Below are 12,400 nucleotides of genomic sequence, written 5' to 3' on the forward strand. Positions count from 1 at the left end.
TTTTTATTTTTTATTTTTCCTAAAATTTGAAATGGTTGCAAATGTGTTAAAATAGTGCAATAAAGGCGCATGTTCAGTGTACATTTATCTTTATTTTTTGTTAATAACAACTTTGAGTATGCAGTATACACATTGAACACCATTTCACTGTTCAGTCCACATATATATCTGTACTAACTTTTGGTATGAATACACACCACATTACTTTTTCACATATCGTCCTCTTTTAATTACAGTGACCTTGCCATTGTTGCTTTAGAAAATCCCGACATTAAAATTGTAAATGCGTCGGATTTCGCACTGGCAGTTGCCGACTGCTCTTCTGTATCAGCATCAATATTAAATTCTAAATAAGCTCCGAGGTACGACACCACTTCCCCCACCGTACATGCGCCATCACACTGGGTCAGTTCCACTTTCGATTTACCGGCCGACACAACGGCCCTGTTACCACACTCGACGGGCGCAGATTTGTCAATTTTTCCTTCGGCTAATTCGTGAAAGACTTGCATTAATGTTTTAGTATCGGCTACTGAACACCCATACCAATCTTTAAGAACGGCAAGTTGCCGTTTCAGCTTTAGAATTACAAAAACCATACTTGCAGACGACGAGTTTTCTACAACCGGAAATTGATAATATAAAACTAACTTTTGAAGCGGAAAACGGGGGAAAAAATCCGGATTTCGTATTATCGTTTTTTTTTTTGCAAATAAAAAAAATTGGGGCGGGGCCTCAAAAAGGGGGCGGGCGGGGATGAGAATCTAGCAAATAATTTATTATGGCCTAAATATGATGAGGAGTAAAATTAAGATAGAGCGAAATTTATATTTTTGAATTGCGATTGGAGTAAAAATAGAAAGGGTTTTGCAAAGCACACATTACTAACTTGAAACAAGGGTTGGTCATGGCACTACCATAGCAGGAAAAGGAAAAAGCAGTGGAGGTCACACCTGAGGATTCCAACCCTGCGTGAGGTCCTCAAAACTCTTGTCAGATACATACTCTAACCAAGACCAAAAACTAAATCAGATACATACTCTAACCAAGACCAAAAACTAAATCAGATACATACTCTAACCAAGATATATTTCTTTTTCTTTGAGTTATCCTATATGCATTTAGATACAAAATGTAGTAAATACATGCAGCCAAAGTTAGGGTTTTATCTTGTAAATATCCCATTAAAATGGGTCGGGTATTTCAACTTATTTGTAAAATTATGATTATTAAAATGTAATGAGTCAACCCAGTAACCTTCAAACTCTATAGACATGTACGGGTGCCAGTAGCTCTTGCAACTGAGAAACCTGTATGCATTAATTGCAGGTCACCACCAATCAACCAGACCAGATTGACTATGCAATAGACCAATTATTCCAGTTTAACTTCTACATCTTCAGCGATTCAAAGAAGTCATTTATGTGCTTTTGTCACTTTGTGATCAATATGTACAATAACAGGAATACATTTTGGATCCATAGCATAGTTATGGGCACAAATGGAAAACTAATTAATCAACATAAAGGTTATCTTAGGAACAATATTTATGTCACCGGGATCGTACAAACAACAGTGGTCAGGTTTTTGTTTATTTTTAGGATACAAGAAACCAGGTTTCTGTGCCAATTTTTTTATTTTTTTATTATAGCTATTTTATCTATGTGGAAAAAACATCCATTGCACAGCCTCAGGTGATGTCAAAGACTGCCTATAATAAAACCAATGTATACAAAAATCGCCACAGAAGTCTGGTTTCTTGCAATTAATTGTATCCAGAAAATGAATAATGCAAGCACTCAATCAAAAACCTAACCTCTGTTGTCTGTATGACCCTGGTGACAAATCTACACACTTTTTTGGAGAAGTACGTACTGCCCAGTATAGTATATTATCAAGCACACACATGAGCTCTTAATGAATAAATAAGGAGTAATATATATGAAATATATTGATAAAACTTTAACCAAATTTCCCTATGAAATAAATAGTAATTTGTTGGTTTGTAGGTGCGCTGAAGGATGGTATTGGCGGTGTGTAACAGATCATTGTTTATTAGATGAATTCCATTGGCCTGACCTACCTACTGAAGATGGGATGTGTCTGCGGGAGAGAAAGTCTCCGAATCAATGACAGGCGCTTCATTGTACGCTCCAGGCTTGGAGAAGGGTAATTAAGTAATTTATTCACTGAAGATGTTTTAGAGGGTCTTGCTCTGTATCTGCTTGACTCTTCCTCAGCTTGAAACATTGAATTATAACGCAGAAATTAATTTGAAGAAGAAAACAAAAATTCAAGAGAAAGGTTTCTATGAAAAAAGGAATTTTAAGGTTAAGGGTATCAATGCACAAGTTATTATCGTGAAGTGTATGGAATCATATTGTAACTGAGTTTTATATCTGCAGTATTTGTATATATATATATTATATATATTATTTTTTTTTTTCTTTTTTTTTATGGCATAACTGGATAGAAAATTTGGAGAGTTGATAGCTGCAGTATTTTTAAGGCAAAAGAGATAAAAAAATGTATGTGTATGAATTGAGTTCCATTAAATAATAAAAATCTATGAGGCTCAACTTTCAATTAATGCTTTGCAATTTATCTGCATTTATTTGTGATACTTTTTTAGAGGATTCAGCTACGTTGACCTAATTGAAGATGCACGATCACACAGAACATATGCTCTGAAGCGGATCACATGTCACTCCAAGGACGAGGAGAGGACGGCTATGCAGGAGGTGGAATTGATGAAGACATTCAAACACACGAACCTCATCCCTCTGGAGGTGTCCACTATGGTACAGGTGGACAAGTACACCAAGACACTGGATATCATCAGTGAGGTCCTCATCGTAATGCCTTGCTATAGTGTGAGTGACCATCACACATCGACACACTCTTCTCACATACTGAAAATTTCCCACGCCAACAATCTACTCACACTGACAATGTCCATTACACTTCGACGCTCGCCTCACATACAGAAGATTTCCTCACATGAACAATCTCCTCCCACTGACGATGGCCGTCATACATCGATACACTCTGCTAACATACCAAAGATTTCCTCACATGAACAATCTCCTCCCACTGACGATGGCCGTCATACATCGACACACTCTCCTCACATACCGGAAATTTCCTCAAATGAACAATCTCCTCCCACTGACGATGGTCGTCATACATCGACACACTCTCCTCACATACCGGAAATTTCCTCAAATGAACAGTCTCCTCCCACTGACGATGGCCGTCATACATCGATACACTCTGCTATATAACATACCAAAGATTTCCTCACATGAACAATCTCCTCCCACTGACGATGGCCGTCATACATCGACACACTCTCCTCACATACCGGAAATTTCCTCACATGAACGATCTCCTCCCACTGACGATGGCCGTCATACATCGATACACTCTCCTCACATACCGAAAATTTCCTCACATCAATAGTCTCCTCATACCAACGATGTCCGTCACATATCGACACTCTCATCACATACCGACGATGTCGGCCACATATCGACACTCTCATCACATCCCGACGATGTCCGTCACATATCGACACTCTCATCACATACCGACGATGTCCGCCACATATCGACACTCTCATCACATACCAACGATTTCCTCACATGCAGATGACTTCCACACACATCATCAACATTCTCACACCAAATATTTTCATCACGTTCTGATGAAATCCTCACACATTTTATCTCACACACTGAAGATTTTCTCCCACATTCAGACCGTGCATGCTACCAACAAGAGTGATTAACGTAAGTTGCAATAAGTTGTTTTATAATTGTTTTCAAATTGATATATATATATTGTTGGTATTTCATTACACACACTTTTTAATCAGGCCACCATGTGGCAGGATTGGGAAACAGCATGATTACATGGAAAAATATTTGGAATACAGATAGGGGAAATTTGTCTATGAAAACATGAACTGAAAAGTGAGTCAGCTAGACACAAATTTCTCATCACAATGACGATTTCCTCACACAAAGATGATTTTCACACACATTAAGAGTCGTCTTACACACAAACGATCTTCGTAACACACAGACCATTTCCTGACACACAGATGATTCCCTGACACACAGACCATTTCCTGACACACAGATGACTTCCTGACACACAGACGATTTCCTTACACACAGATGATTTCCTGACACACAGACGATTTCCTGACACACAGATCATTTCCTGACACACAGATCATTTCCTGACACACAGACCATTTCCTGACACACAGATGATTTCCTGACACACAGATGATTTCCTGACACACAGATGATTTCCTGACACAGAGACCATTTCCTGACACACAGATGATTTCCTGACACACAGACCATTTCCTGACACACAGATGATTTCCTGACCCACAGACCATTTCCTGACACACAGACCATTTCCTGACATACAGATGATTTCCTGACACAGATGATTTCCTGACAAACAGATGATTTCCTGACACACAGATGATTTCCTGTCACACAGATCATTTCCTGACACACAGATCATTTCCTGACACACAGACCATTTCCTGACACACAGATGATTTCCTGACACAGATGATGATTTCCTGACACACAGACCATTTCCTGACACACAGACCATTTCCTGACCCACAGAGGATTTCCTGACACACAGAGGATTTCCTGACACACAGATCATTTCCTGACACACAGACCATTTCCTGACACACAGATGATTTCCTGACACACAGACCATTTCCTGACACACAGATGATTTCCTGACACACAGATGATTTGCTGACACACAGATGATTTCCTGACACACAGACCATTTCCTGACACACAGACCATTTCCTGACACACAGACCATTTCCTGACACACAGACCATTTCCTGACACACAGACCATTTCCTGACACACAGACCATTTCCTGACACACAGACGATTTGCTGACACACAGATGATTTGCTGACACACAGACCATTTCATGACACACAGACCATTTCCTGACATACAGACCATTTCCTGACACACAGAACATTTCCTGACCCACAGATGATTTCCTGACACACAGACCATTTCCTGACACACAGACCATTTCCTGACACACAGATGATTTTCTGACACACATACCATTTCCTGACACACAGAGGATTTCCTGACACACAGACCATTTCCTGACACACAGATGATTTCCTGACACACAGATGATTTCCTGACACACAGACCATTTCCTGACACACAGACCATTTCCTGACACACAGACCATTTCCTGACACACAGACCATTTCCTGACACACAGACCATTTCATGACCCACAGACCATTTCATGACACACAGAGGATTTCCTGACACACAGAGGATTTCCTGACACACAGACCATTTCCTGACACACAGATGATTTCCTTACGAACAATTGCTTAACACGACGATCATTGTGTTATAAAGTGGTACTTTATAACGAGACTCTGATGTACAATGTGCATTCAAAATCCCTGTGTTTTGGTTCACTTTACTTTTTACACAAAATTTTAGTATGGATAAAATAAGTAATTATGAAAAAAATCTGGAAAATTAATGAAAGAGATCTGATACAAACAAAATTTTAATAACTTCTGATAAAAAAAATGATAAAACCATAATAAACAGCAGTTGAAAATTATTTTGAGAATTTTAGTCTGTACTTTTTTTAGAAAGGATCAGCTCAGGATATTATGGAGAGACTGGTGAAGAAGTCTGACAAATTACCAGAGCAGAGGATATGGGAGATTTTCCTCGGCCTGTGTCAGGGCCTGAAAGTTATGCACAAGCACAACCCTCCATATGCACACAGGTAAAGTGGCTAACGTGTGGTTTGGTGGCACAGTGGGTAGTGCACTTACTTTTCATCAAGACAGCTAGGATCAGAAGTTAAAAAGTTTGGGGGTCACCTACTCGAATACCTGTTTTTTTCTCTGGACACTCCAATTTCCTCTGATATCAAGATCCGCTACACACTTTCATCGTGGCCAACAAAAGTGATTCATATATATGTTGATAGACTCATTTCATAATTGTTGTAAAACAAAAAAAGTTTATTCTAAAGCCGCTAGTTAAGGAAAGTAAAAATTGCCTTTGTAAAGTCAATCCCAATTATATCGGTGTTTAGGGTCATGAAAAATTGTCCAAGATGAGAAGGTATCAGGTGTATTTAATGTTTTAATTTCTACTCAACTTGGACTCAGTAAAACTGCCTGTTTCACTTGTGCATGCAATGTAATGGGTGAAAGCTGGACAAGGGAATACCTCAGCCTGGGTTGTGCGTAGTGTTGCCTTTTGGGGCGAAGACTTAGAAAACTGAGGGAGGGAATGTAATGACCGTTGCATTTCTCTTTCTCTTGTTACATCTGTATGCATCATGTACAAGGGAGAAGACTCCATGTGGAAAAAAACAACGCTGAAGTGAAAATCTTCTTCTAGATTTTACAGGTATCTGGTGCATTGGTGCCCTTTACTGATGTTTATGATGGCGACATATACCATGAGTTCTCCTTACTTAAAATCATAGTATGTAGTATTCCAAGCCAAGCTGAGGATTGTCTGAAGTTCATGGACATCGGATTTCATAATGAATTTCCATTTAGTAAACTAATTTCTAAGATTTCCATTTTTTTTTTATAAATTTCCATGCAATAAACTAATATCTTAGATGCCCCAGAATTAACAGGAGACTCTGAAGGGTCCTGGGCTCGAATCCTGGTCTGGTCCCTTTGCATTGTGCTTCTCCTGTTACACCTTCAATGTCTGCTTTATTTTTCTCACTTCTGGGTATCTTGTGTAAATACTTAATATTAATGAAATCAGTCCTACATCAGGTATATATCTACCGAAGTGTTGCTGAAGACACATGAAACCTTCCTTGGATATGTGAAGTTGGACATCAAATATGATAGGGAGCGAAATAAGCACGGCCACACTGGAATTTAAATCTCCGTCTGGCCCCATTGCATTTCCCCTCCACCTGTTTCGGTGATGCCAGTATCAAGTACTGTGAACGCTTGACAGAGGGATACCTGAACCAGGGTTGGAAACAGTGTTAGACTTATAACAGGTGTTACTGGTCTGGGTGACAGAATATGCTCAATTGGTTAAAAAATCCATCTAAAGTTTGGAAGTCCCGTTACATTACAAATGTAGCGGAACTGGACTGGGTGGATCGTTGGCGACCATGTAGCTCAATTGATAGCTTGCCAACCCTTGTTTCAAGCACAGAGTGAATGCTTAGCAAGGGGATATCCAATACTTAAGGTGTAAATAGTTGCGTCTTCAGGTGGAAGATTTAGAAAAAGGAGGGAGGAATGCAGCGGAACTAGACTGGGTCAATCGTCGCCAACCATGTAGTTCAATTGATAGCTTGCCAACCCTTGTTTCAAGCACAGAGTGAATGCTTAGCAAGGGGATATCCAATACTTAAGGTGTAAATAGTTGCGTCTTCAGGTGGAAGATTTAGAAAAAGGAGGGAGGAATGCAGCGGAACTAGACTGGGTCAATCGTCGCCAACCATGTAGTTCAATTGATAGCTTGCCAACCCTTGTTTCAAGCACAGAGTGAATGCTTAGCAAGGGGATATCCAATACTTAAGGTGTAAATAGTTGCGTCTTCAGGTGGAAGATTTAGAAAAAGGAGGGAGGAATGCAGCGGAACTAGACTGGGTCAATCGTCGCCAACCATGTAGTTCAATTGGTAGAGCTTCCGTCTAGAGTTCAGAGGGTCCCGGGTTCGAATCTTGGTCTGGTGGTTGCATTTATCTTTCTGCTGTTACACAAAATCTACAAATGATGCTTATAGATAGTCTTTATAAATCCGTTGTTACACTGTACACAGGGATATCAAGCCAGCCAATGTGATGCTGTCAGATGACGGACAAGCAATTTTGATGGATCTCGGTTCAGCGGCCAAAGCCAGAGTGGAAATCAGTACGCCCTCTATAGGGAGAGCACTACAGGTATAAATACATATATATTTAATTTTAAAACTTCATCTATCAGATGGATACATCTTGACCTTGATGATATGTCACATACAACCATTAAATCCATACCCCGAAGGTCAAGATCACAGTAATGTGTCAAAATCTGGGCCCCTTTTGCATATCCAGTTCAATCGGTTTGTCTGTTTTTAGCTCACCTGGTCTGTAGGAATGGAAGGATTTGTTCCATATTTGGTGTGGAGCATCTCTGGGTAGTGGGGAACCAATTTTGTATAAACCATGGGTCTGGCTCCCCAGGGGCCTGATGGGCGGAGCCCAATTGGGGAAACATAGCAAATTATTCTTTAAAATCCTTCTTCTTCTGAAGGAATGAAAGGATTTGGTCCATATTTGGTCAGAAGCATCCTTGGGAGAAGGGGAACCAATTTTGTATAAACCATGGGTCTGGCTCCCCAGGGGCCTGAGGGGCGGGGCCCAATAGGGAAAACATAGTAAATTATTCTTTAAAATACTTCTTCTTCTGTAGGAATGAAAGGATTTGGTCCAGATTTGGTGTGGAGTATCCTTGGGTGAAGGGGATCCAATTTTGTATAAACGGTGGGTGTGGCCCCGCTGGGACCTGAGGGGTGGGGCCCAATAGGAGAAATAGACGTAAATCTTCAAAATCCTTCTTCTTCGGTAGGAATGACAGGATTTGGTCCATATTTGGTCTGAAGCATTCTTGGGTGAAGGGGAACCAATTTTGTATAAATGGTGTGTCTGACCCCCCTGTAGGCAGAGAGGCGCCCAATACTGAAAATCGAGGTAAAACCTTTAAAATCCCTCTTCTACCATAGGGAATGAAAGGATTTGGTCCAGATTTGGTGTGGAGTATCCTTGGGTGAAGGGGATCCAATTTTGTATAAACGGTGGGTGTGGCCCCGCTGGGACCTGAGGGGTGGGGCCCAATAGGAGAAATAGATGTAAATCTTCAAAATCCTTCTTCTTCGGTAGGAATGACAGGATTTGGTCCATATTTGGTTTGAAGCATTCTTGGGTGAAGGGGAACCAATTTTGTATAAATGGTGTGTCTGACCCCCCCTGTAGGCAGAGAGGCGCCCAATAGGGAAAATCGCGGTAAAACCTTTAAAATCCTTCTTCTACCATAGGGATTAAGGGATTTTATCCTAATTTAGTCTTGAGCATCCTTGGGCCAAGGGGACTCAATTTTTTATTAGCAGTAGGTGTGGTCTCCGAGGGGGGCAGAAGGGCGGGGTCCAATAGGAGAAATAGAGGTAAAACCTTTAAAATCCTTCTCCGAACATCGGGATTAAGGGATTTTATCCTTATTTAGTGTGGAGCATCCTTGGGTGACGGTGACTCAATTTTGTATAATTGGTGGGTATGCCCCCCGTAGGGGCATAGGGGTGGGGCTCTGTTTGAAGTTTGTTCTCTATATCTCAAGTACTGGATGGATCTTTCTGATATTTCATATGCACTTACAGCACCTACCATAGAGTGCTATATCTTCACTTCATACCAATTACTTTAATTATATTCAGGTGAGCGATACAGGCCCTCTGGGCCTCTTGTTAAATGAACATTTTCAGGTATAAATCCTGGCAGAACTGCAAACGTTTATGCAGGCCTGGCAAGGCTTTGTCAAGGCTCACCTGAAAGTAGCATCAGATTATTAGGTCCTATCTTATTTCATAAACGAACAACTCTTGTCTAACCAGTTCACCCGTTTGGATCGAGATAAAAGAAATGGGGCCTCAGTAATTGTTATACTTGTCCCAAACAAACTGATCAGCCGGTTCACGAATGTGACTCTGGGTGAAAAAGTTGAATTTGGAATTTATTTGCTTGTAGCGCTTAGCTGATTTCTTAAGGGTATGTTTTGACTTTCCGGAATGAGTTTTGACTCTTGGGTTTTTAATTAAAAGCACATATCTATTTAACATTTGTTCTGTGTCTTCAAGGAGTTGGAGATTTGACTCCTCTGTTTCTATTTATAGGATGAAGCAGCAGAGAGATGTTCCATGTTATACAGAGCACCGGAACTCTTTAATGCGGAGGTGGGAACAACTGTGGATGAACGGACAGACATCTGGGTAAATACACTGTAGTTTCATTACCTCATTAGTCCAGACAATTTTGGTTTCTGTGTACAGTAGAACCACATAGTCTGGATGGTTTTATATTAAATTTGTTTTCTGACTAAAATGGTTTATATACAGTATTAAAGTGTCTGTAAATGAAGTTCTACTGCAATATTTATACTGTAAACATTTGAGAGAGAGAGTAATTTTATGTTACCTCCAACTTAACACTCCCATTAGAGTTTATGTAATTATCATAAGATATTATTCTTTGTTATAATCATGGCCTGAACTCCACTAACAATTTTTATATGTAAATGCAATTTACTGTATAATTTGTTGTTCTACCAGTAGTTGCATTAACTAAACTTAAACATTTGTCACCAGTCATTGGGCTGTACCCTGTATGCACTGGCATTCCTTGAGTCTCCGTTTGACCGAGCCTACCAGAGAGGGGACAGTATTGCCTTGGCTGTACTTAGTGGAAATGTCAAGTTTCCAGAAAATTCAGGGTAAGTCTCTCTTCTGTATTGTCTGTTCTGGTATACACATTGTGTTACCTATACCCAAACCCACTTGTTAACCAAATGTCAAGGTTTCAAAGATTTCAAACAACTTCTTCAATAGAACTATGATGCCTAGAGCCATATTTGTCCTGTTGCTTGCCAGTGTGGGTGACTATTAAAACTCAAACACATGGCATTGACCAAGATATGTTAAGATTTCAAACAACTTCTTCAATAGAACTATGATGCCTAGAGCCATATTTGTCCTGTTGCTTGCCAGTGTGGGTGACTATTAAAACTCAAACACATGGCATTGACCAAGTCTCAAGGTGCAAGGGGTCAATTGTTGAAAATAAAAAAATGAAAATACGGTGATCCAGGCTTTTTAATGGTGCCTCTTTTTAGTAGGTTTGGTTGTTAAAAAAAACCAAATTGGTCACTGTCAGACTAATTAATGGTAATATATCAACTTAAACCTGAGAAACTCTCTATAAAACAAATTCTTTAATTTGATCCAGGTACTTAGTAGTGGTAGGTTTTGTTAAAAAATGTAACTTCTCTCATCTCCAGATATTCCGGCGGGATACAGGAGATAATATTACGGTTGATGAAGCCAAGTGCTGCTGAGCGCCCATTTATAGATGAAGTCCTTCAACTGGTGCAGACAAATGCTTACTCGTCTGATAACCGAGTATGACCCATCTTTACATCTGTATACATAGTTGTGTTCAGCGAGTCAGGTTATATTAGTATATTTATCCAGCAATAAGCCCATGCCTGGTAATAAGCCCACCCAAATTTATTGGAGTTCATTCAAAATGCCAATAAATGCTACATGTATTTCATTATCTTGTTATAAGCCCATAGGTCAGTGTTATAAGTCTATGCTAGTTTTGAGTGAAAGATTACATGTTTAGCCCTGGGCCTATTGCAGGCTATATAAGGTACTAAAACATTCTCTTCAGTAAAACCTGTTTCTTTTACAAATTTTTAGTCATACAGTTTGTAATATATGTATGTGGTGATAAAACATAAAAAAATACATTCAAACACTAAAAACTGTTTATTAAATGTTAAATTGGTTTTGATGTCAGGACTTACCAGTGTGAACTGCAGCTCAAAATTGGACCAACTGTGCAATATCTAGTGTCAGGTTACACATGTATTTACTTCTGATTCCTTGGGGCATGATAACGAGTGTCAATATAAACTTGTGACATATGTACCATGTAAACTTATCTTCGGGGACCAGAATATTAATCCACAAAAGACAAAATTTGTTTACGAAACAAATTTTGCTCTATACTGTTAATTAAAGCTAAATAGGTATTTTGCTGGAATTTTCGGATGTTATAGCCTTTTATTTGCCTGATTTGTAAGTTGGTTATGAATGTGTTTTACTGGACCAACAAAGACTTACTCACTCTATCAATGAGTAAGACCAAATCTGATATCTGTACATGTGGTAAATTTAGCAAACTGCTTTATATTATTCCGGTTTTTAGGAAATGTCAGTCAGTTAAACAGATGTTTCAATATGTACATGTATAGCACTAAATATCAGAATAATAATGACCAATATGATCTTTTATCACTTTGGGGGGGGGGAATCATAAACCTTGGTTTGAGTTATTCTGTCTGGCCCTAAAAGTTGAAATAATGAATTTTCTCTCATTCCAAAAAAGGATGTTTCAGTAAAACAGGGATCATCCTTGGCCAGTTTCCCCGCATCATCATCATATGACATATGCTTTAAAAAAAAAATGTCATTTAGTTGTTATGATTGTGACATCACAAGCATGTTAAGCTTTAATTGTCAGGAGACTATTGGTTAAAAGAGAAAAT

The 12,400-nt window shown here is 39.3% G+C and overlaps 1 protein-coding gene across 1 annotated transcript in view; it reads left to right on the forward strand.

The window, feature by feature from the left end:
• The window catches only part of LOC110463217 (serine/threonine-protein kinase 16-like), a 17,799-nt gene extending 5,642 nt beyond the window's left edge, over positions 1–12,157 (forward strand). Inside the window, exons 2-8 of the mRNA XM_021517626.1 lie at positions 2,010–2,169; positions 2,633–2,873; positions 5,693–5,832; positions 7,863–7,983; positions 9,966–10,061; positions 10,437–10,561; positions 11,126–12,157. Of these exons, the coding sequence (XP_021373301.1) occupies positions 2,060–2,169; positions 2,633–2,873; positions 5,693–5,832; positions 7,863–7,983; positions 9,966–10,061; positions 10,437–10,561; positions 11,126–11,252 (960 nt within the window). The 5' untranslated portion in view covers positions 2,010–2,059 and the 3' untranslated portion in view covers positions 11,253–12,157. The remainder of the gene's footprint in view (positions 1–2,009; positions 2,170–2,632; positions 2,874–5,692; positions 5,833–7,862; positions 7,984–9,965; positions 10,062–10,436; positions 10,562–11,125) is intronic.
• Positions 12,158–12,400: the final 243 nt, after the last annotated feature.

Source organism: Mizuhopecten yessoensis, unplaced genomic scaffold, assembly GCF_002113885.1.
Source record: "Mizuhopecten yessoensis strain PY_sf001 unplaced genomic scaffold, ASM211388v2 scaffold10877, whole genome shotgun sequence".
In the NCBI taxonomy this organism is placed as follows: Eukaryota; Metazoa; Mollusca; class Bivalvia; order Pectinida; family Pectinidae; genus Mizuhopecten; species Mizuhopecten yessoensis.